General features: G+C 35.8%; 1 protein-coding gene across 6 annotated transcripts in view; it reads left to right on the plus strand.

Annotated features, from left to right (window-relative positions):
• LOC126706460 (uncharacterized) overlaps positions 1-26,000 on the plus strand; it is a 47,281-nt gene that overhangs the window by 4,841 nt on the left and 16,440 nt on the right. For 2 of the 6 annotated variants that reach the window (XM_050405937.1, XM_050405939.1), the window contains 12 exons: positions 1,226-1,384; positions 2,336-2,549; positions 3,544-3,630; positions 3,728-3,867; positions 4,383-4,463; positions 6,993-7,057; positions 7,596-7,771; positions 10,745-10,875; positions 10,994-11,081; positions 13,436-13,649; positions 13,906-14,012; positions 14,315-15,184. In XM_050405937.1, coding sequence (XP_050261894.1) covers positions 1,226-1,384; positions 2,336-2,549; positions 3,544-3,630; positions 3,728-3,867; positions 4,383-4,463; positions 6,993-7,057; positions 7,596-7,771; positions 10,745-10,875; positions 10,994-11,081; positions 13,436-13,649; positions 13,906-14,012; positions 14,315-14,761 — 1,909 coding nt within the window. In that variant the 3' untranslated portion in view covers positions 14,762-15,184. Of the gene's footprint in view, positions 1-1,225; positions 1,385-2,335; positions 2,550-3,543; positions 3,631-3,727; positions 3,868-4,382; positions 4,464-6,992; positions 7,058-7,595; positions 7,772-10,744; positions 10,876-10,993; positions 11,082-13,435; positions 13,650-13,905; positions 14,013-14,314; positions 15,185-26,000 lie in introns of those variants that run through there. The other 4 variants (XM_050405938.1, XR_007648598.1, XM_050405941.1 and 1 more) reach the window with 4 other exon arrangements.

The following is a 26,000-nucleotide window of genomic DNA, read 5'->3' on the forward strand; positions in this document are numbered from 1 at the left end:
TTGAGGATCTCCAAATTTGCAATGCAAATATGCAAACCAGTAACTTTACAGTAAAATGGATTGAGCTCTTGTAGGAAAAAAAAAATTATTTGACTGCAGAGAGGTTAAAAGGAGAGAAATCTAGGTAATTAAACCTAGGATTACATAAGCAGTGATATTTTATTATAATTGTTAGATTGATTTGCAAACCTTGATAACAAGTCTTTCTTGACCAGAAGAAAGCAACTCCTGATTTTCAACTAAACATAAGTTGCAACTAAAAATTGGAACTTAATTTAGAGGGTAAATTACACTAACCTACTCTGAAGTTTATTGAAATGGCACTTTTTGCCAAACGTTTGTATAAATGACACTCCCCCCTTTGAGGTTTCTATAAATGACACTAGCAAGTTACAAGTTCTTATCCTAATTTATATTACAGGGCTGTGGTAAGAACTTGTAACTAGCTAGTGTAGTGTATAATTGCTACAATCACTTGCTAGACTAACTTGAAGTTTTCTTGTTGACATGTGTTACTTACGTGCTGTAATTGATAACAACCAACTGAGAAGTCTTCCCCCCATTTTAAGCTGTTTTTGATAACAACCAACTTAGAGTGCTGTAACTGAAACAGTGTAATGTTATTTATCCAGAAAAAGAAAAAGAGAGAGTAATGGACTGGATTGGGTTATTAAAAAGTACTATGTTCTTAAAATGAGTATAGTTGAAATGAGAATGTTAATTTGGATGAGTGGAATAGTGGAAATACAGAATAAGAAATGAAGATTTTCACCAATTAGCTCTAGCTCAACTGGCAGATTCACCCCTTGTAAGTGCTAGCAATGATTTAAGTTGAAGGAGTGAAAGGGACTAGAGAGGGGCGTAATGGATATAAGTAGTGAAAAAGGAAATGATAAAGAGTGTTGATAGAGTATGACCTTAGATAGGGGATACAATGGCAAAAAGGATGCAAGTAACTAACTTCTATTAGTTGATGAAGGTATTAATAGAGCCTAATTCAATTAGTTGGGATGAAGGATTTGTTGAGTTAAGTAGAGTGATTTTAGAATTACTGCAATATAGTGTTTTTGCTGTTTAACTTTATGCTTTATGATCTTTGTTTTTTTTTTTTTTTTTTTTTAATGATTTGACTTTGAAAGCATGGCATTTTATGGTGCCTAACAGTAATTTGGGTTGGGAAAACATGTATTCTCATAGATTTATATTAAAATATTTCTCTAAGCAGGGTTGTGGCGCCCACTATTCAGGGTTATGAAGATGCTGGTGACTTCACTATGACAGAAAGATTGAAAACGAGCATACATGCAAACTTAGTCTTTTACCTATGCATTGGCGCTATTGGACTTTTTGGACTTATACTACTCATTCTGTTACGCAGAAATTGGTTTGCTTCTTACCTTGCTAACTTATTATTGTTATTCTTGTCATTTATCTCTTTGTTTTACTGTGATCCATCTACTCTTAAACACCAATGTGTTCCTTTTGCCATAATATACTTTTTTATGAGAAAGAGATAAAATGCTTTTTTTTTTTTTTTTTTGATAAGTAGATAAAATGCTTTTAACTTTTCACACATGACCTTTATTCTGAAAAAAAGGAATAAGTGTTCTTTTTAGATTAGTGAGAGAGATAAATGTTGAAATTGCATGCATCAGAAAATGATCGTAGTAATGTCAGATAAAGCTGGTAGCCTGGTAGATCAGCAGTAGGAGAATAAGCTAATCTCAGGTTACCACAGTCGAAGTCATAATGAAAATACCTCTTGGAAGGAAGCATTACTGGTAGAGCCATTGCCTACCACTTGCTTTCTTACTTTATTTCCATCATGGAAGTCAGTTAAAACCCCTATTTGTCCTGATCGAATCAAAGACAGTGGTCTTAGCTGCCATTTTGGATTGGAGAAGGTAGCTTTGAAGAATGTTCCAAGTGTTTTGTTTGAGCAATAAAATTATAGCTTAAGCCCCTTTCAAAACTTCCGTTTATGCTCAGCTTTGGGGTATAGTAGGAACACTAGCCATTTGACACACATATTTTGTCCTACTTGAGGCAAAGCAAGGAGAATAGTTCTTGCAATGTGTTAATATTTGTGTATGTGAGATGAAAGTATTTGTTATCTCAGCCTTTTGATGTTTCATGCATTGTCATTAGGCAAGTGTCTGATTGAGAAGCTAAAATTATAGAATTCCCTTTTCTTTTTTATTCATTTTGCATTGCATTAATGTCTGTTTTATTTTTCTAAGCACTATGAGTTCCTTGTTTGCTTGTTTCCAGCTGATTGCACTCTCTATCTCTCCCTCTCTCTCTTCTTTCATTTCTTAATAGTCAGTTATTACAGGAGTGGTGGTATTCTGGGTTTAGCCATGGCTTGCTCAAATACTTTTGGACTTGTTACTGGTGCATTTCTTCTTGGCTTTGGTCTGAGTGAAATTCCAAAAGGCATTTGGAAAAATGCAGATTGGACTGCTCGCCAAAAGGTTTTGACACATAAAGTTGCCAAAATGGCTGTGGAACTTGATGATGCACATCAAGAATTTTCAAATGCTATTGTGGTAAGTTTAATTCCCCTTGTGAAAGTCAAAGCTTTATTTGGCAGTTTTATATGATTAGCTATGAGAAGCTTGATTTCTCTATAAATTTTTGAGGTCTTCATTGTATATATTTTTTGCTTGTTTAATGATGTGAAGTGTTAAGTCATTTTATTAAGTAGTTAATCAGCATTTGTGTTTGGTGCTTTAAAACTTCAGTCTTAGCCTGAGTGTCTAATCTTGTGTTCCCTTGAAGTGAAGATATAAGTCTGAAGTGTTTAAATCATTTTAGTAAGAAATTAATCACCAGTAATCCATGTTAGAGTCTACCTTCTTTATATTCGAACCCAAAAGTTTAAGCTATTAGGCAGAGATGCCAAACTATCATTCAAACCCAAATGAGCTCCACATTCAACCAATGTGGCAGATGCATGTGGACTCAGATATCATTCTAAAGCATCTCACTGAAAATCTTAAGCTGTTAAGCATGGGTAGATTTATCTATTTCAACAATATCTTGTCTGTAGATTTAAAAATTCCTTCAATGAGTAGGCCTAATGTGAGTTTGAACAGGTGGGAGGTTTCAGAGTCCAGGATCTCTTGCTCAAATACATAAAATACTATTTGTCCAAAAAGCTTAAGGATATGTACATCGTATTCTAATAAATTATAAAAGCAAGTTCAATATATCCAAAAATTGCCTCATTTACAATGATCAGCCAATTTCATATCTTGTTCATCATTGCCACCTCCACCTATGCTCAACCATCAAAATTATCATTGTATTGGTATATTTTTTGCATCCCTGTCCAACCGGCCAGCCCCAAACCTGTTTTAGGTTGATATCTTCTTGTCGCAAAATTATATAGATTTTTGTAATATTCTACACCACCAGTTTCCAGTTTGGCAATATATAGATTTCTATAATTTTCAGTTATGCATGTCTTGTAACCTGATTATTTTTATAAATCTTTCTTCACTTGCCCCTTAAATAGTTTCTGATGCTGTGTATGATCAGATTGCTCAGGCAACATCAAAGCAGATGTCCAAGCGTGATACTTTGAGACCCTACATGAATATCATTGATGATATGTTGTTTCAAATGGTAGTACTACTTGTACTGAATTCATTTAGTTGCTCTTAAAATGTTTTTATTTTTGATTTTATAATTTTTTTTTATAATTTTTAATTCTATTTTCTAGTTAAAAGAAGATCCTTCTTTCAAACCTCAAGGTGGGAGATTAGGAGAAAATGATATGGATTACGACACTGATGAGAAATCAATGGCAACACTAAGGCGTCAACTTAGGAGAGCTCGAGAGGAGTATTACCGGTATAGAAGGTAAACTCTAACAGAATTGGTTAAGAACTTTTAGGCGCTGTACACTCTGAATTATTGAAGCTTTAAAGGTCCAACATTTTATACGTGTGTAAGTGTGTGTGTATTCAAATACTGATTTTTCAGAAAGATTCGACTTTCCTCTCTGGTGCCTTGTAGTGAAAGTTTTTTCATGTCTATTTCTTATATTTTTTATTTGTTTCCTTGTGGTAGAACTGTGGATCCCCCAGTTTATGTAATTCATCGATCTGATTTCTCATTACAGAGCTATTCCTTACCTTTAGTAATTATATAAATGCATTTTGTATATAGGAAAAGAGCATAGGTCTTTGATTGATGGTATTCTTTTTGAATTTCATTTATAAAAGCATTTGCATTTTATTGCTTTTTAACACAAGTAGTTCTGCTATGCTGTTAACATTTAAAGTTAGAGATGATTTTAGTTCACTTTGCTTCTGATTATTTTTTAATTGTCTATTTTTTCTAGTAGTAATTAAATTTAACTTATTTTGTCACAGTGAATATACCAAATTTGTGTTGGAAGCCCTTGAGCTGGAAGATACTGTGAAAAATAATGAGCGCCGTGATGTGACTGGATGGTTTGCTCTAAAACCACTTATTTTTGGTTTTATTAAGTCTAACACATGCTTTCTATCTTTAAAAGATTCAACTTTTATGGATGCTGTGAAAGTATCCAACATTTGATTGTGTTCTGAACTATGTGAATTGGGTCAGCATCTCTGATTCTAGGAAATTGGTTGCTTATCTGCATGATTCTTAGTATTTGTTATTACTAAGTCTTCTTTCATTTATTTCTTAATCTGAGAAATGTCAATGCTTAATTCTGTGTATGTGTGTGTGTCTGTGTATGTGTGACAGTGGGTGTATGTGTGTACAAGTACAGCCATACATGTATATAAATTTCACTTCCTTATTTTGTTCACATGAATTTGTATATGTATGGAAGCATACAACATAGATAATTGTATGAACACATGTTTCAATCTTCATTTGAATAAGCCATCATTAAGACCATATACTTGTTACTCTATTATGTGTTTTCTATCAGTTATTATAAATTTCACTTCCTTATTTTGTTCACATGAATTTGTATATGTATGGAAGCATACAACATAGATAATTGTATGAACACATATTTCAATCTTCATTTGAATAAGCCATCATTAAGACCATATACTTGTTACTCTATTATGTGTTTTCTATCAGTTATTATTCAATTAACAAGGTTTGTTGATAATTGTTATGCATTTGTTAAATACAAACATATATGCATCCATACTTACATTCATATATATAAATATGTGTATGTATGTGTTGAATTATATAGATACATATATGTTTGTTTAGATATATGTGTGATAAGTTATGTTTGCTTAGATGGTTAGAATTTAAATGTTATGTGATGTAAATTGTTATATTGGATTTTCAGTATTTTTAATTGGTTTGAACATTATGAATTATGACAATTGAGTAGTTTTGGTGCTTATGGCCAAGTGCTTTATAGCTCAAAGTGTTTCCAACAGAGACGTCCATAGTTCAAATCCCTCCTCCCCCTTTGTTGTAATTATCAAATTATCAAAAAATAGTTATGGTACTTGATTATGTTTCTAAATATGATTTAATTTAGTGTAAAAAAGAGTATTTTAGATGTTCAGTTTTTAGGTTAACTTGACTTGACCCATTCACCCCAACTCATAATTAGATAAATAACCCAACCCATAATTAGATAAGTAGGACAAGTTTTGGATGGGTTTGAGTTTTTTAAATATAATGGGATGAGTTTGGGATGGAATTCCTTAAATTTAATAGATGTTTTGGCATGTAATATATAGAGGTTTGGGTTTGGAAAGGCTTTTTAGATACCCAACCCGTACACACTAAAGGGGTGTCATTATTGTGAAATATGAGAAGAATGGGGGTAGGGGATTGAAAAGAGAATAAGAGGATCACATGGTTGGTTTATGGAAGAGCATTAGAGAAGGTTTGATCTTATTTTCTAAATATATTAAATTTCTTGTTAGAGATGGTATACGAGTCTATTTTCAGCATGATGTATGGTGTGGTGATGCTTCTACAAAGGATCTATTCCCTGATCTATTTATTTTGCTGTTATGCTTCAGTTGTATCTTATATAGCTACTCAACAAACAGAAGAATGTGATATTGGGGTCCTTGTTTTATTCGTGCTTTGCAAGATTGGGAATTGGAATGCATGGTTAAGCTTTTTGATATGCTACATTCACATTTGCTTTCTAGTAGAGGTGTAGATCAAATGTCTGGAGATTAATTAAGTCTAGAAATTTTGAGATTTGGTCATTTTATGATGCTTTGAGAGGATCTACAAGAGTAAAGTCCCCTAGACAAGTATTAGGGGTGCTAAGGTGCCTCAGAAGATAACTTTTTTGACAGGGACACCAGCTTTGGGAAGGATTATAATTGTGGATAATCTTCCAAGCTGGAACACAGTGACTATTGGTTGGTATTTCATGTGAAAATGTCGTGGGAATCAATTGTTCATCCTCTACTTCATTGCTTAGTGGAAAGAGATTCTTGATTATTTGTGTTTTCATTATTTGGTGTATCTTGGATGTTGCCAAAGGATTTGATTTAGATGCTTGCGTGCTGGAAGGATGATTCGGTTGACATGAGACTGTATCAATATGGAATACCGCTGTTGTTTCTTTTGGAAAAAAATAAAAAGAGAGAATAGTAGGAATTTTTAAGCCATGAACGTCGTCTCCTGCATGTAATAAAGTAGTTATTTTTGTGGTCTTTTTACGATTGGATTCCTACCTTAGACAATGTCCTTTCCATGCCCTTTTTTAGCATTTTTAAACTTTTTAGATTTCAGATTGTAATTCTCTAGGAGTAGCTTGATACATATCCTGTGTATTTGAATTTTCTTCTCTTATCAATAAAGTATCTTTATTTATTTATTTAAAAGAAAAAAATTCTTGTCACACGTTGGAAACAATCAACTGTAGTACATAATTGTAGATGATCAGTGGTAATGTCATCAGTAGTACAGCTTAGTACCTTTCTTTTGGATTGATGATCACTTCATGCTGCCTTTTCTTGATGCTAGTTATTCATATTTTAATTTTGCAGGAAATATATTTCAAGCTTTAGGCCTGAACGATCAGGCACACTAGGTTCTTTTCTTGATATGATTGGTAATTACCAGAATCTGAATATTGTTTCTGTATATGCATGTAATTTCAATTCTGTTTTCCAAATTTGTGGTACTTTGGGGATGGTGGAACATGATAATCACATAGACAATTAAATAATGGGTGTTTTGTAATTCATCTGATGGTCTTACAATGGGATTTTGGATTACTGGAGCTACTGAACAACAGGGCTCTATTCTGTTCCAATAAAATAAAATTAGCCAATGTTTTTTTCATTATCATTTGAAAGCACAATTTCTCTTTTAGAATGGAATTGCTACAAGAAATTGAACCTTTTTGTTCCATAAAAGAAGTAAACCATCAATAATCATTAAAAAAAGTTGAAATGTTTTAATTTGCTGACATTCTAAATACAATTTTGAATGTGAAAAGAGTTAAATTTCTTTATTTGGATGATATATGATGCGAGGCTTCAGGTTATACTCTTAATGATTTTGTGCATTAAAGTAACTGTTTAAATACATTTTTAATGATTTTTATATAAATTCCATTGATTCTCATATACTTCAATTCTTTGCAGAGTTGATGTGGCGGTGTATTCTAAGAAAGCAACTTAAGAAACTCTTGGCAATTATATTAGGTTGCATGTCAGCTGCAATTCTTTTAGCGGAGGCCACAATACTGCCCAGTGGAGTTGATTTATCTCTTTTCTCTATTCTCATAAATGCCGTAGGAAGGCAGGAGGTACTTGTGCAGGTAAATTTTCTTTTTGAGGAATGGAATTTTTCCTTTTTCTAGAGGGTTTCTCTCTCTATTGAATGTTCAAAATATTTGATAAATCACCACTTGTCCAAAAAGCTTAAGCTGTTGGAAATGGTAAATTTAATCATTTGACCATTATCTTAGCATAATGAATTTATAATTAAAGACAGTGTAGAAAATGGAGAAAGCTTAAATGTGGCAAGGAGGGATGGCTGGATGATTGTATATAAATTATAATTTATGGATCTTCAGTGGCCTTTGCATCCTTGATGTATGAACTTTTGCATTAGTGACTGATGGGTGTTTGGTTTCCTATGTGTTGGTACTTGGTACTAGTAGAAAAAGAAGTTGGGGAGTTATGGTACTGGAGTGGTTTGGAACATAAAAGGTTACGACTGGCATACGGACTCCAAGTGGCATAATGTTAATGTCAGAAGTGTGGTTTGCATTATTTAGTTTCACCTAGAGTTGGGGATGGTAATTTTTGGTGCTAGTTCTTTTTTGTACTGCTGAATGAAAATAAGCCATGGATGAATAGGATGGGAATTACATTGGGAATGACAACGCAACGTACTGTGGTATTGTGATGATTTTACTGTTTAGGTAATGCTACTTTGAAATGGTGATGTTTTTCTTCTTTCTTGTAGACAAATTTGTTGGTTGGTTCTCTATGGTTTGGAGGTCACCTCACATGGTTGAATGAATGGACAATCCATTTGCACTAGTGTAAAACTAAACTCTTAGAGTTACTTTGAATTATTTTTTATATTAGCTTGTTAATGAGGGTATTTTTGTTATTAACATGCTAATATAAAAAAATAACTCAAAGACATATTCTAATATTCTTTTACCTGTAAAAAATTTTGTCGGAGCTATATTTTAACAAACTCTCTTTTGGATTTTGGATTTTTGTTCTTTTCTTGACCAACATGCTCACCATAGATGATTCTGATTAGAGATTGATAGATATAAAGTTTTTTGATTAATTTTTGATGAATTAATTTAATGTTTGTCGTATAGAGTGTAAGTAGAGTATTTGGCTTGTGTAGGATTTGATAATAAATTGGAAAATTTCTCTACGTGTGCTTGTGGTGAGCTTAGGGTTAAGAGGATTTGTGGATCTTGGGTTATTGGTTTGATTGTTCTCGGCTTTGGAACTCACAACTTGTGACTCAATCCCTTTGTTCATTAGCTCTCTTCTTTTTCATATTTAGTTTTCTGTTTTTTTTTTTTCTTTACCCTTTTTGTACTTTTGGACTACTATGTGCCCTTTATGCATATTTTAGTTTCTTTAATATAATTTTTCTTACCTATTAAAAAAAACAGTTTACAAAGAAGGGTTAGGGTTTTAAATTACTAGAGTTTTAGTAGGGAAGGGACAAAATTTCCAGTTACCTTTCATGCCCAAAATGTATGGCAAGAGTGCAAAAGAGGTTGTTAGAGAACCTTTATTTGATCTTAGAACTCACATATGACAGAAATGTGGCACTCATGCAAGTAAGTAATAAAATTCCTTCTACTTGGGCTTTAAATGCCAAAAAACTGAAATCAAATCGGCCAACATTCTGTGAACAGTAGTGAGAACAATGCATGCGAACAGTGGGTCAGTGACAGGAATAGTCGTGTGAACATGCAAGTTTTCCAGTTACCTTAAATGCCCAAAATGCGTGGCAAGAGCACAAAAGAGGTTATTAGAGAACCTGTATTTGATCTTAGAACTCACATATGACATTAATGTGGCACTCATGCAAGTAAATAAAACATTTCCTTCTACTTGGGCTTCAAATGCCAAAAATGCATATCTAGAGTAAACAAGGGAGTGTAGAGGACCTGTTTCAGTTTCACCCTATATAGCCACAGAGTTGATTGTTTTCGCCAAATGGTTTCTTGCCAACCAAATGAGGTCTATGATTTTCAGTTGAAATGAATTAAAAAAAGGCAAATAAAATATGGCCCGAAGATATGAAATTTGAACATATATTACTGCAGAATTTTCAGATCTGGACAAATCAATTGAAAGGATTATGTAAATTACAGTGGACAACACATACTCTACTGCCTTATAAGGAATTGCACTTTTTTAATGAATTTCAGTGCACAGGAGTCAGTAATAGACATGGGATCAATTATTGGAAATGTGGTGGGAGAAACTTCAAATATGTGAAGCCTTCATTGCTATGGCCATAACAAAATGTCTATGCATACAGCACTGACCTTGATTACGTATCAGTGAAAATTCTCAATCTTTACAAGGACTTTGCATCTTTTGTCGTCGTTTAGTGTGAAAGATGCTGGAAGCCCTTCCCCAAAAACTCTTGGAAAATTTAATTCCCATTTCCAATGTCTCTTTTTGCCATGTTTACACTGTAATACATTATAAATTGTAAATTAGTGTCTGAAGCAATGAGAATGAAAGAGCACTAGAAAAAGAGACCAAAGAGTTGTGTGTTATTGTGTTAGCCGCCTGATTAAATATTGCCTTTGTTATTTTTCGCAACATCATGTAATTATAAATTTAACAATAAAAAAATATTCATGTGTTAATAAAGTTGGAGGAAAATTAAATCCATTCTTAGTTTGTGCCATTTCCACATTTAGCTGGTTCTCTTATAGACAACCCCTGAATCTTCTCATTCTTGGTCCAGATGCTCCGAGAAAACTTGAGTGAGCATGAGAATCTACTTCCTTCAATTTATGCAGTATCTAATTAATTAAAGAAGAGATTAAATTATAGGTGGTCATTGCTTGAGTGATGCGGTGTCTGCAGTCATCTCCAATTTTTATCTTCCATGACTCTTGTGCAAAGTTGTTTAAATTCAATAGCTCACTTCTGCCAGTGCACAGGTCCAAGGACCTCCTCTTTGTTTGGAGTAAATAAAGATCATCATTGCATTTCATGGGGGTTGTTTCCTATTCTGAAATTTTCTTGTGTCATAATGGTTTAATTCTAGGATTGTTTTTTTGCAGGTAGCTGCTTTCGTTCCTCTGATGTATATGTGCATATGCACATATTATTCCTTGTTCAAAATTGGAATGCTGATGTTTTACTCACTGACACCCAGGCAAACAAGCTCGGTCAGCTTGCTTATGATATGCTCGTAAGTTTTGTTATTTTATCTCCGTAATATGTTTTTTCACCACTTAATGGATTTTATTTTATAAACATTCTCTTTAAAAGGTATTGGTCATTAGATCTCACTTTCACATTTCTTCCAGGATGGTTGCGCGATATGCACCTCCAATTTCATACAACTTTCTCAATCTCATTCGTCTTGATGGTGATGAAAAAACTATCTTTGAACAGGTCTTTCTTTGCTACAGTATGCATAACTCACATATGGCTAGTCATATTAAAATATTAAATATAATCTTTTCATTTATCAGTCCTCCAAAATTATTATAAATAAAATTTATGATATAAATCTTGAATATAGAGGAGTTGGTTTTGCATTGATATATTTGGTTTTTCAATCTTTGTGCTGAGCATAATCACATATGGCTGGTCGTATTCCGATTCTAGATGGGAATTATGTTGCCCCTCCTTATAATACTTCCTAGAGGTTGGGTCTTGGTGCAATAGCAAGTGTCTTCCACCAAAAGCGATAGGTGTGGGTTTGAGTCTAGGATTCAGCCTCTCCAAAACAAATTGGGGGTAAGGCTGCCTATCATAACCTCTCCTAAACCCCGCAAAAAGTGGGAGCTTTTTTGCACCGGGTTCAACCTTTCTTTTTGTTACTTCCTAGTTCTATAATCATTTCTTTAACAAGTCAAGTGATTGACTTAAGGGTTAAAATATGATAATCACAAAGGATATGATAGTTTTTGAGGTTCCTTTGATTACATAAGTATTGTCACTTTCAGATGTACTTCTTATATGTGTTTGTTTCATTAAACTTCTTTCCCTCACAGTATATATTATCTTATATGTAGTAGGGTTTTTTTTTTTTTTAATAATTTTTTTTTAATTATCTTGGTTTTGAGATCCATCCTCTGTAAGCATGTCCACCAGTTCCAGCTTTGCTGTCCAGAAACTCTCATGTTGTCTAGTTTATCTAGAGGTATTTATTAAATATCAGATTGTAAATGACATAATGTGCCGTGCATTTGGCATGCTGGTTTCTTTACACTCTTGTAGATTGTGAAAGCCAGTTATAAGGCTGAACAAATGAGTGGAAAAAAATTCAACTAGAATTTGTTTGGAACAGAAGTAAATAGTGCTCTGAAGTGATGCCACTGGTGCAACTTAGAGTGATTTCAAGAAAAGATCATTGCAAATTTTGTCTTAACACTACTTACTATAGTAGTTTACACTACAAGTAATAAGAACTTTATTATAAAAGAAAATGGCTAGGGCATGGTATACAGAGAATGTATGAGAAATTTCACTTAGATGTTTTTAAAGGCAATATCTGCTGGACAATTGGAAAAATGAAAGTAAAACATCTTGTTCAGAAAGCAAATATAAGCACCTTTATTCTTGTTGCTTGGAGCATTATAAGAACAGAATAATCTTAAATATTTTACATGTCTTTGATTAACAACAGAAACCAAAATGATTCATAGAGAAGATAGTAAACACAATCTCCATGTACTATTTAATGGATAGAAAAATCTGGACTACTAATCTTAATGTGTTAAATTACCACCCCATAAGAAATCTTTTTCCGGATTATAATTCATCCTAATTTTTCAAGTAAAATGGATGCTCCAATTAACTAGTGAGTTAAGGTGTTGTTACATCTCTAAAATATCTATATTGAAATATCACTTACAGGATTAGAGAGATCCCTGACTTGCAGTCAAGTCAGAAAATCCTTCCATTTGATCTGAAAGTATTGATGGGAAGAAATCAGATTTTCTATTGGCATCTAATCATTCCACTAGAACAATTAAAAAAAAAAAAATCCATATGAAAGTCAAACTTTTTAGGACAAAGTGGGCAAAACCTGATAAAAAATTTGAAATAAAATGAATAGACTTTTCTCATTTGCTGGTTTCATATTACCAGCTAAACCATTGCAATCTGTTTTCCCTTTAGTTTTATGTAAAATTCTGGTATACATATACTTTTCATGGTGTTAAATTCAAATGATAATTATATTGTTGGGAACAGTTGTTAACTCACAAAAGGAAATTGTTTAGGTTGATCTACTAATTAGTAGGCCCCGTTTCAATATTTCAATGATTTAGTTTAACTATTTCAATTTATCAATGTCTACCTTGTTTTATTTTTATTTTTATTTTAAGAATCACTTTATCAATGTTTATTTTTGTGAGTTATCCTTCAGCATTGTGGGAGGGTTTTTTTAAATTGTTTTTTACTAGGACATTACAGCTTTGTGAAAATAAGCAATAGAGCAATATATGGTTTGGTAAAAACTTCTTACAAACAGTTCTCAGCATAAAAATATAGCCAAAAGAATTTTGGTTTAGCTTTCCCTAGTTTAGATTACATTATACCTGTTTCTAAACTTAATGGATGCTATATGTATTGGTTTGTGAACATTAGGATAGCCACAAAAGGTGACAAATCATTTTGAACTTGATGCAGAAATACTGCATTCTTATGAACTCCCCCCCTTCCCCTCCCCTCTTTTTTCACTCTCGAGATTTCCTTATTTTACTCAAAGTGTGATGAATTTTTTTATTTCTGCACAGAAAATGGGAAATATAGATGATGCCGTCCCTTTCTTTGGAAAAGGATTCAACAAAATCTATCCCCTTATTATGGTTATATATACCATTTTAATTGCAAGCAGTTTTTTTCATCGGGTGATTGAATACTTTGGGAATTGGAAGATATTCAAGTTTCAAAATGAATCAGATGATATGGATGGATTTGATCAGTCAGGAGTAATTATTCTGAAAAAAGGTGAGCAAATTACAACATACTGAATTGGTTCATATATTGTTTGCTTAATTGAAAAGCACTCAAAGGTGTTACGAAAATCTGGGGGAACATTATTAGCTGCAGTCTTGCACAAGAAATATTACTTATATAAAAAGAAAAGAAGAAGAATTTTTTTAAAAAAACATTAGAATTGTTCAAATATATCAGCTTTGAGTGAAAATGAAAGTTGTTAACTGTTAGTTGAGTCTTATAATAATTAAATTTGTTCCGTACTTAGAACGGTCTGGGCTTGAGCAAGGACATAAAATTGGCGAGCATGTTATTCCATTAGCAAGGAATTTCAACAATGTTTCCATTGACATTGAACCTGGGAGCAATAACGTGGTATGTAAAATCATCAGAAAGCACTTCTGTTTCATCATTTGTTTTAACAAAGCATTCCAATGATGGTATTCATGCATTCTTATGTTTATACTGGCAACATGGATTTTTGGGAGCAATAACGTGGTATGTAAAATCATCAGAAAGCACTTCTGTTTCATCATTTGTTTTAACAAAGCATTCCAATGATGGTATTCATGCATTCTTATGTTTATACTGGCAACATGGATTTTTTGACATAGCTCTTGCAAATTTGTTTTTTTTTCCTCTATATTCTCATAATGAATATCTGAAATTGGTAACAGGAGAAGGTTGACACTGAATTGAAATCAACGAAAGTGATGGAGGATGGAAAGAGAGGTCAATTACAATCTTTAAAGGAAGAGGCCCTAATTGACACAAGCAGAGAAGCCATCAACAATATGGATTTGGTTGAGAAAAATGTAACCTCCTCAACAGCTGATTCAAGCAATCTTCGAAATGTAACAGCAGGATCATCATCTAGATTCGCCTCAAAGTGGGAAGCCATGAAGACTGGTTTTCAAAACTTGAAGTCTAACATTGTTGCCAAGAGATTCATTCCTTTACGCCAGGGTCAAGAAACCAAAATTGATCATGTTTCCTCATCTGAATCACTTGATGAAATATTTGAGAGATTGAAACAGCCAACCATGAACCGTAGAGGTTATTACAATGATGACAATGATGATGATCATGGCTTGGACATCAGGGAGATGCGATCATCCAGATAGTCTCTTACACATTAAGCAGAGCCATTATGAAAATAGGTATAATCATTTTGGGTTAATACTCTAGAGATGTGTTTCTAGGATAGTTGAATTTTACTCTTCAACAAATTCTATTGTGACTGGATCACCTGTGGTCTAGAGAATTCTCAACATGCTAAAAGCACACACATTTTTTACTAGTTGATTGGGGTTAAATGTAAAAAGAAAATATGGCCCATGATTTGAAGAGGAGTGATTTATGGGGTGATTTATGGGGAACTCAGCGGGTAAGTACTGTAATTTTAAGCACGTGGTAGATTACTGCATGCATCTTGTGTATAGTCATTTATACATGTGACGTTTTTCTCCAACCTAATTTAAATCTATTCTTTTACAAGAAAGGAAGCCATTGCAGATTTTTTCATGCACTTGGCTTCCATCAAAGAATGATTCTGAAATGTTGCTTAATGCTTATTCATATTGTGCAAGTCCAAGCCCTCGCGATTATCTCTATATATATATATAAAAGGGCCATGATCTCTTTGCAGAGTTGGAAAGTGCTAAAATTATCTTCAATAAGGGTTAAGGTTCAAGGCTGGTAAAGAGAGAAATTCAAGGGACTTTTTTTTTTTTGGTGGATAGTGAATTTCCAACTATCATCCACATGAAGGGACTTTTTTATTAGTTTTTGTTTCAATTTTTTCACATGATCCTTGGCTTACTTTGATTTAACGGGATTCATTTGAACCCCCCTTGAGCTGGCAATTATTATTATTTTTTATATAATTTTTTTATTTATTTGAACCTCCTAAAATAAAATTTTGAACATTCTGACACAAGTTTTTTTTTAAACCCACTTGAAATAAGTTAAATAAGACCATGTTAACAATATTTTGATCTTTTTTTAAAAAAAAAAAAATCTAACAACAAACGAATTTTATCTAAAATATGAGGAAGAGGGGGGCGGGGACAACAAAAGTAAAAAAAAAATTCATCTTAAATTTATTATTAAAAAAAAAAAAAACATTTAGATTTTAAAAAAGATTTGAAATAAACTAATAGAAAATTCATAGTTTGCATTTTACTATCAATGTAAGATCTACATTGTTTCTAAATAAATGTGTATGGTACAATTAATATTGTATATTTTTTGCAAATGTTTACAATATAATTATCTACAATGTAAATCTTACTATGATTCTAAGCAAATGTGTATAGTATAATTGTTTACAATGCAAATCTTACATTGATAGTACAATATATACATATAATTGTCCTAAACTAATAGATAAAAGTATTTATCTATTAATATGTTTATTGTATTAAGAAAAAATATATCAAATGAACCTATAGTTTATTTTTCATTCTATTGCTAGTACGTACTATAGACAAATTTAAATAAGGAAACCATGTAAATTACAAGATTCATCTCTTACTCAAGATGTATCTTCTTATTGCCCCCTAAAAAATAGGCGTAATGGCGCGATAAAAGTCGTTTTCTCGCTAGGCTCCTACGGAACTTTAGAGGTGAAAAATAGTTTTGCCTTCAGGCAAATATTTCTCTCCGTCTCGGCGGTGGAAAACGTCTCAGGCATCTCACCCATCATAGCCAACATGGATGAGATCGCAAGTAAGTGCGCAAGTCTACAGTTGACGGAAAAAGAAGAGAGTGAGGTGGACCTGATACCACTGGTGACGGAAACGGAACGTGTTTTGGTTGGAAAATTCTGTACAAAGCGACATGTGAGCCTCGAATCGGTGGCGTGAGTGCTGAAATCAGTGTGGCGGACTGAGAAGAACTTTGAGGTCTGCGATCTGGGCGATAATAAGGTTCTTTTCCAATTTGAAGACGAGAAAGACCTTGATAGAGTTCTTTTACTCAGTCCCTGGACGTTCGACAAGTATTTGGTGCTTCTCCATAAACTCGATGCGGGAGAGGCAGTCAACAAGGTGCAGTTCCACAAAGCGCCGTTCTGGGTTCAAATTCATGGGCTTCCTACCATGAGCCAAACCAAGGAAGCGGGTGTACGTGTAGGGAGCATCCTTGGCAAGGTTGAGAAGGTGGACGTGGTGGATAACGGTTTTTGCCTGGGAGGTTACTTACGCATCCGAGTAACGATGGACATAACCCAGCCATTGTGTCGAGGTAGGATGGTCCGCATAGGTGGAGCTCCGCCGAGGTGGGTGGACTTTAAATACGAACAGTTACCCATCTTCTGCTACTGGTGCGGTAAGATCGATCATGACGAACGCGACTGCATCCAATGGATTCAGAGTAAAGAAACTCTCAAGGCGGAGGATAAACAATTCGGTGCTTGGCTGCGCGCATCACCAGATCGCCTTCAGAGACCACAGCTAGTCATTGCGTCGAAGCAGAGTAGTGTGGGACGTGATGTCCCAACTGGTGAAGTCGCCGTCGGCGAGGGAGAAGCACAGACCGGACAAGGGACAGAACTGGCAGTGGCCGAAAAAGGCCAGACGCACGTGAGGGACGCCGTGGACCCCACTAGGCTTGAAACGGCAAGTACAGCTACTCTATTTCCATGTGGGAAAGAGCAAATCCCAAGTAATCCGGTACGTACAAATTTTGAAGATCAGTTGAGAGAGATTGACGCTGCTATTTTCGATACTGCTACGAATCTGCAAGATTTACAATTTCCAGATCCTATACCGGATTGTGAGGAAAAGAAGGAGAAAATTTCGGATGTTTCAAAATTAAATGAAAGGGATAATGAGCAGGAGAGGTCAAGGGACTTTTGGGTTGGGCCCACGTCTGTAACGGACAGGATAAATATGGATGTGGACAGAGCCCTACCCACTCAAAATAATATCCCTATGGGCCAAGGCTTAAGTCAAGCCCAACCCTTATTCTCTATTGGAACCCACAACCCAGGTCCATCATGTGAGACAAAAATGAGAAGATTAAGGAGCCCAGTTCAGAGAAAGAATAAAAAAGGTAGTAACGTGACAGGAAAGGAGAATGCATGGACAGAGAGTCGGGGTATAAATGAAAGGAATGATGAGTCCACTAAGAAGGTGATGAACCCTGAAGATATTGAAGGGTGACTGAAGCGAAAGATACGTCTTCCTCTTGAAGAGATATCGATGGGAGAGGAGGTAGGGAAAAAACAGAAAATAGAAGGGGAGGTTCAGATGCTTAGTAAAATAATGGCAACACAACTGGGATCGGCGGCGGCTGCAGGACAGCCCCGCCGGGAGCAATGAGTGCCTTTTGCTGGAACTGTCGGAGGCTTGGGAACCCCTGTACAGTTAAAGCTCTCCAAAAGGTGGTTTTGGAGGAAGATCCCACTCTGGTCTTCATCATTGAGACCAAGCTTGTAGTGTCAGAGATGGAAGATATCAAGAGCAAACTGGATCGGCAACAGGGTCTGGTAGTTCCTAGTATAAGGCGGGGTGGTGGTTTGGCGCTCTTATGGAGACGGTCCACGAAAGTGGACGTTCAAACTTTCTCTCCTCATCATATCGATGCTATAGTTACTGAAGAACATAATAACAGGACGTGGAGATTCATCGGTTTCTACGGCCATCCGGAAACTAGTAAAAGAGAGGATTCATGGAGACTGTTGGAAGAGTTGAGCACGAGAAGTGATCTCCCGTGGCTTTGCATGGGGGACTTTAATGAAATATTACACTTAGGAGAGAAGGTGGGAGGTACCTTACGACCTGAAGGGCAGATGAGGAGTTTTAGGGAGGCGGTAAATCGCTGCAACCTTCGTGACATGGGTTATGTTGGATCAGACTTTACATGGAGTAGGAGGCTAGGTGATCGTGGCTGGGTTAGAGAACGTCTAGATAGGGCCTTGGTATCTTCTTCCTGGGTGACAATGTTCCCGAAAGTGAGACTACACCATGTGGCAGCATCGACGTCTGACCATTGCATGCTCATCTTGAAAGCTCTACGGGCAAGGCGAAGGAAGCATAGGAGATCTAAAATGTTCAGGTTTGAATCCATGTGGCTTAAGGATGAACAATGCAGGAAGTGGTGTCTGAAGCTTGGGAGAGAGGGAAAAATATGGGTACACAGAATCTGTTTACGCAATGCATGGATTAATGCAGGAGATCACTTTCCTCTTGGAATAAAAATACGTTTGGACATGTGGGTCAGAAGATCTCAACACTCCAGAAAAAGCTTCAATGGTTGGAAGGGAGACGGGGTGGTCTGGTGGATATGGAGGAAGTTGAAGAAACAAGGGTGGAGCTAAATAGGATGCTAGCGGTAGAAGAAGACATGTGGCATCAACGATCAAGGAATTGCTGGTTGAAGTCAGGTGATCGTAATACTTCCTTCTTTCATGCAAAAGCCTCCAATAGACACCAGCGAAACACTATTCTCAGAATCAGGGATCCAGGAGATAATTGGCAGGAGGATGAAGGGGAGATTGCCAGAATTTTTGTGGAATATTTTGAGAACTTGTTCACATCTTCTCAACCTGTTGTGAGTGCAGAACTACTTGATGCTCTCCAAACCAAAGTGACCGATAGAATGAATGCCAGACTTTTACAGGAGTTTCAAGCCTCTGAGGTAGAGAAAGCTTTGAAACAGATGCATCCTATGAAAGCGCCTGGACCCGACGGTATGCCTCCTTTATTCTATCAGCACTTTTGGCCTACTGTAAATTCTATTGTTATACAGACTGTGTTGGATTTTCTTAACCATGGTGTAGCTCCCCCTAAATTTCATGAAACACATATTGTCCTTATACCAAAAACCAAGAACCTAGAAAGAGTGACAGATTATAGACCAATCAGTCTATGCAATGTGGCCTACAAGTTAGGTTCCAAAGCGGTGGCAAATAGGTTAAAGCTGGTGTTGCAGGATATAATATGTGAAAATCAGAGTGCTTTTGTTTCAGAAAGGCTCATTACTGATAATGTGCTTGTGGCTCATGAGATAATGAATCACATTAACAGAAAAAAGAAGGGAAAGTGCGGGGAGATGGCATTGAAGTTGGATATGAGCAAAGCCTACGATCGTGTAGAATGGGGTTGCTTGAAACAAATCATGGCCAAACTGGGATTTCTTGAGGATTGGATCCGCTTGATCATGAGATGTGTCTCATCAGTCACTTATGCAGTACGTGTCAATGGACATGCATGTGGTCAAATTGTTCCTACACGAGGGTTGCGCCAAGGGGACCCATTGTCACCGTACTTGTTCCTGATCTGTGCAGAAGGTTTATCAGCGTTGCTGCACAAGGCGGTCCGAAATAAGGAGTTAAGGGGAGTAGCGGCATCTGCTAGGGGGCCTAGAATCTCACATCTTTTTTTCGCCGATGATAGTTTGATTTTTGGGAGGGCAACAGTGAAGGAGTGCACTGAAATCCAGCGGGTCATACAGGTTTATGAAGAGTCTTCTGGCCAGCAATTGAATAGGAACAAGACCTCACTATTCTTTAGCCACAACACAGCCAACGGTGTAAAGGAAACAATAAAAGCTATGTTTGGAGCACAGGTCATAAAGCCACATGAGTCTTATCTTGGGCTTCCATCCTTGGTGGGCAGGTCAAAAAGAAACACTTTCGCTTAGCTGAAACTTCGGGTGTCAAACAAGCTAGCAGGTTGGAAGGAAAAAATGCTTTCAAGTGCAAGGAAGGAAGTACTGATAAAGGCAGTCGCTCAAGCAGTCCCTTCTTATACGATGAGCTGTTTCAAGCTACCCAACACTTTATGTGATGAGCTGACCGGGATGGTTAGGCAATTTTGGTGGGGGCAAGTGAAGGATGAGAAGAAGCTAGCATGGATGAGTTGGGAGAAGATGTGTTTGCCAAAGGAAAAAGGAGGAATGGGTTTTAGGGACCTAAAGCTGTTCAACCTTGCCCTACTAGCGAAGCAGGGATGGCGACTACAAACGAACACATCCTCACTCTTCTACCGTGTATATAAGGCCAAATATTTCCCTAGATGTGATTTTCTAGAGGCCAGTCTGGGGAGGCAACCATCCTTTGCTTGGAGAAGCATATGGGCAACCCAAGATGTTGTTAAAAAGGAAATAAGATGGCAGGTGGGTAATGGAGAAAATATTCAGGTATGGAAGGACAAATGGCTTTAACAGCCAAGCACTTATAAGGTCGTAACACCTGAAAGCACAAGTCTGCAAGTGGTGAGGGTCTGTGATTTGATTGATGGGACCAGAAAGGAATGGAAGGAAGACTTGATTCGCCAATGTTTTCTCCCTCAGGATGTTGAAGCCATCCTCAGTATCCCTTTAAGTGCTTACGGTGGGAGTGATCGCATGATATGGGCTGCAACTAAAAATGGGAAGTTTACAGTACGGAGCGCTTACAAGTTGGCCCAAGCCATACAATCTGATGGTAATACACCTGAAAGCTCTGACCCTTCTGCCTTGAAACAAACGTGGAGGCGCCTCTGGGATTTGAATGTGCCAAACAAGTTCAAACATTTCGCCTGGAAAGCTTGCAAGAACATTCCAGCCACAAAAGAGAACCTAAAGAAGAGAAAGATCACTACGGACTGCATTTGTGACTCATGTGGAAAGGAATTTGAATCCACTTGCCACCTTTTTTGGCTCTGTGACAAAGCCAGAGAGATATGGTCCACAAGCAAGTTGGTCTTTCCGTTTGAAATTAGTCCAAAGTGGACGTTTATGGATGTGATGTGGCAATTACAAAGGTGGACGGAATCATACCCAGTTTTGGTGGAACGGGCCATTGCAATATGTTGGGGAATATGGAAGGATAGAAATAATGCTAGACATGGTGGTAAGCGCAGAGAAGGAAAAGCCATTGTTAGGAGCTCTTTAAGGGTGTTGAATGAATTTCAAGAAGTAAACAAACGACCTTTGGATCCTACAAGACAGTCTCCAAATGAGATAAAATGGAGTCCTCCACTACCGGGTCACTACAAAGTAAATGTTGATGGAGCAGTATTTTCCAAAAGGAAGCAAGTGGGTATTGGAGTGATAATCTGTGACTCGGCGGGTATGGTGATTGCCACACTCAGCCAGAAGCTTGCTCTTCCTTTAGGGGCACTGGAGATAGAGGCTAAGGCAATGGAGGTTGGGGTTCAGTTCGCTTTGGATGTCGGGGTAAGGGATGTAACGGTGGAGGGAGACTCTAAGTGCATCTGCAACGCACTTCAAGGACAGGGTGAGACGGCGTCTTCGGTGCAAAACGTTGTTGCTGGAACTATCCACCTTGCACAAGCTTTCAGAAACATTGTTTTTTCTCATACAAAAAGGCAGGCAAATGTGCCGGCCCACTTGTTGGCCCAATATGCAGCTAATATAGATAATTACGTTGCATGGCTAGAGGAGTGTCCTAGTCACGTAGGACTTGCATGTAATCATGATGCTTCCCCCTTTTCAAATGATGAATAAAAGTCAAGTCTTCCTATCAAAAAAAAAAAGGCGTAAATGCACTTTTAGTTTCTACATTTTGACTTTTTTTCATTTTGGTCCCTATATTTTAATTTTACCACTTTTAGTCCCTAAACCAATTAATATGTGTTATTTTCGTCCTTTCCGTTAGTCAACCGACAGAAATATCTGAGGTGACTGACGGAAAAATTAAAATATTATAAAAAATACCACGTCAGTATCTACTTTTTTTTTTAATAAATAATTTACCAATTTTAACTAAATAAAAAAAAGATAATACAGAATTAAAAACAATAAAATACATAAATTTAGATCTAATTTCTTTTGAACAAAAACACACAAGAAAACGGTCACAGATTTAAACATCAACATAAGAGCACAAACCTAAAACCAAACACAAACTCAAATTTAAAATCACAAAGAACACAATAACAAACATCAAGTTCTTCAAGTCATTTTTGTATTTTATCAAGTTACACGTAGCTAAGCAAAGAAAAATTGATCTCCTGCAAAATGTTTCAAACCCGGTGAGTTGGCGGTTACAATTACAGTTACAACTCTCAAACCCAGATCTCCTGCAAAATCAATCTCCTAGAACCAAATCCGAATCTCCAGCAAAACAACCAAACCTAGAAGACCCATAAACCCAACAACCAAACCAATCTCCAAAAAAGCAAACCTTAACCTTCAAATCCATAAATTTTCTTGAGAAACAAACAAAAAATCCAGATTGGTTGAATTGTGAGAGAGAAAATGAATTGTCAATGAAGATCGGGTCAGATGCCCACAGGAAAAACAAACCAAAACCCCCCAATTTTCTCAAACCCAAACAAAATAATCAAATCTAAAAATTATCAAATCTACCAAAAAATCCAAAAACCCAAATGTTGCCCATCGTTTTCTTCAGATCAAGACCCACTTGTCATTGAAGTTTACCCCTTGATATTATGCTCATCGTTGGTGTAGGGAGAAGCTGAAGAAGGAGATTCCTTCGCCTTGATCTGCTCCAAATCACCGCCATTCTCAGCCCCTCTCGCTCCAAACCCAAATCCAAACAACCGCCGATCTCAACCACTCTCTCTACCCAAATCCCAACCACTGCATCTCAACCTCTCTTTCTCTAAACCTAGACCAAATCCATATCCCAAAAGATATAACCCGAACTTAAAGAGAAAAAGAAATAAGAATAAGCCGAGAGGGTGAGAGAGATTTTTGACCTAAAAGGAAGAGAGAGATAGGAAAATGAATAAAGAGTTTAGCGCCCTGTCTAGGTTTTGTTTTTAGTGATGATGCTGTATTTGGTTGACAAGAAAATTTAAGAAAAACTAAAAAAGTTACTCCAAGTTTTTTTCTCAATTTAAATTTGAGTTTGCGTTTGGTTTTGGGTTTATGCTCTTCTATTCTTCTGTTGATGTTTAAATTTGTGATCATGTTCTTGTTCAAAATGAATTAGATCTAAATTTATGTATTTTATTGTTTTTAATTTTCTTTTTTTTATTTAGTTAAAATTGATAAATTATTTTAAAAAAAAAAGATGCTAACGCGGTATTCTTTATAATATTTAAATTCCTCCGTTAGCCACCTCAGATATTTTCGTCAGTTGACTGACGAAAAGGATGAAAATAACACTCGTTAATTGGTTTAGGAACTAAATGTGGTAAAATTAAAATGTAGGGACCAAAATGAAAAAAAACCAAAATGTAAGGACTAAAAGTGCATTTACGCCTAAAAAATATCCTGGAGCCATCACTTATTTAACCACAATATCATCCACATGGTCTTCTATGATATCGTGGAACATGTAATAATAGATGGTGGAGCGCATAGGTGACCTTTATAGAAATATAGAATACCTCCATTAGCATATGAAAAAGGGTTTAGGGTTTTCTATGAATCCTTGAGGATGCATTCTTATTTGGTTGTAGTCAATGAAATCGTATATAAAAGAGAACATCTCATGTGACAACATTGCATGTACAATTGAGTAGGCTAGGCAACAAGAAATCATCTTGTTAGGCATGTTCAGGTCTCTTAGAAGTCCATGCATCACCTGATTTGCCCATTCTTTTTTTGGTACAAGCATAAAGTTGGTATGTTGGGTGATGGTAAAGTTTGATGAACCCTACCCTAATGATTTCTCTATTTCTATTAAATTTGGAGATCCACTTATGAGTAGAAATTCCAACTTGGTTGCTTCATCAACATAACAACATGGTGCTTGGTTCAACCAAGAGCTTACATGTGACTGAAGTGGCGTCTAGACCAAGCGTCTCGTCGTAGGTTCATGTAAAGATACCCTAGAACAAGGAGGCCTTGTGCTTAATTTTACAATAGTCTTGGCGCTCGAGTGCTTCCAAGGCTAGCTTCAAATCCACAAACATGGGACACACTTCACATAAATGGATCAAAGGACGCTTCTTTGCTAATGTTGTCTTAGTAATATATAAATTTTTATCAGTGCCAATTTATGTGAAAGATAGTTACTCTTCAACAAAAAAAAGAAATGAAAGATAGGGAAACCTCTAATGGGATCTACTTTTCGATCAATGGTTACATATCCCTCTGTTCGTTGAAATTGATCAATAGGATTGGTTGGTCCACAATCCTCCCTTTCAAAGAGAATTAACTAGTAACTACCTTCGAACTACCCTACTCATAACACATGCCTTATCTAATTATGACATCTACTGTTGAATGTTTTTGTACGTAATAACATCTGAGAACCTAGCTAATATATAATTTATTTTGTAAACAATAACTATATGAATGATTACAAGTTATAACATACTTCAGAATTTGCATCTAACGTACTAATGGTCTTATTATAACATTTGTAGTTGCTTGTAATGATGTGTTTGCATTGGAATTGCGTATGAGTTGCAAAATAATAATCAAAATTGATGTAAACTCTTATTGGTACCATAAATGTGCTTATATGCATATATATAGAATTCTTATAATTATTAAGTTAGTTTAGACCTTTTTTAATTTTTTTTTTAAAGTTTCCTCCTATGTTGTCTTTTTCTAATAATTATATTTTTTATTATCAGACCAAAACACCAATCGGTTTTTAGACCTAATGTGGTGTACCTAAATGTTTTAATTTGGCAAATGACCTAGCAAAATAATAAGGTATGTACTCCTATATATATAAAAGAGTATGTACTTTTGTGCATGGTTGTATCTAGTAATGCAATAATGTATGCATATATTTAAAAGATCGATTAAGTCTATATAGGTGTATAAAATACTTGCTTGGAGCTTAGTGGTGACATGGTACTCATCCATATTGATGTAATTCTTGTTAATGGCAATTTGCAAATTGAAAAATAAAAACACATACTGATATGTTCAGGTATTATTAAAATTTAAAACATGGTACTAGACATATCTTGTTATGGCGTTAGGATAAACACAACCAAAAACTATAAAAGAGACGATAATTTGGTGATGATTCCTTAGGCATTAGTAGAGGCACATAAAATCAACTCTTTTTTTTACCCAAAATTTGATAAGCTGAAATGTAGCTAAACTTAGGGCCCGTTTGGTACCCCATCTTCAGCAATGTTGTTTGCTGTTTAAGGGACAGGATCCCCTCCAATTCAAATTTTTCCTGTTTCCTCCAGTTTTTATCCGGATGCAAGACACATGTTAGAAAAATTATCCAAAAGCACAAAACAAACCACCTAACGTCTCCAATACAATTTTCATAGCATTATCTTTCCTTCTTTCTCTCTCTTCTTTTCCCCTGTCTCTGTCACCTGAGTTTACCAAGCTACTGTACAAACAAAGAAGAAGAAGCCACAGCCGTCACACCGTCAGTTCGAGCCTCCCTTCAGATTTGCTAGTGTTTCTCCGTCCTTTCACGAAACCGACGTTGCAAATCTCTTCTTTGGCTTCCGATTT

This window comes from Quercus robur, chromosome 11 (genome assembly GCF_932294415.1).
Source record: "Quercus robur chromosome 11, dhQueRobu3.1, whole genome shotgun sequence".
NCBI lineage: Eukaryota > Viridiplantae > Streptophyta > Magnoliopsida > Fagales > Fagaceae > Quercus > Quercus robur.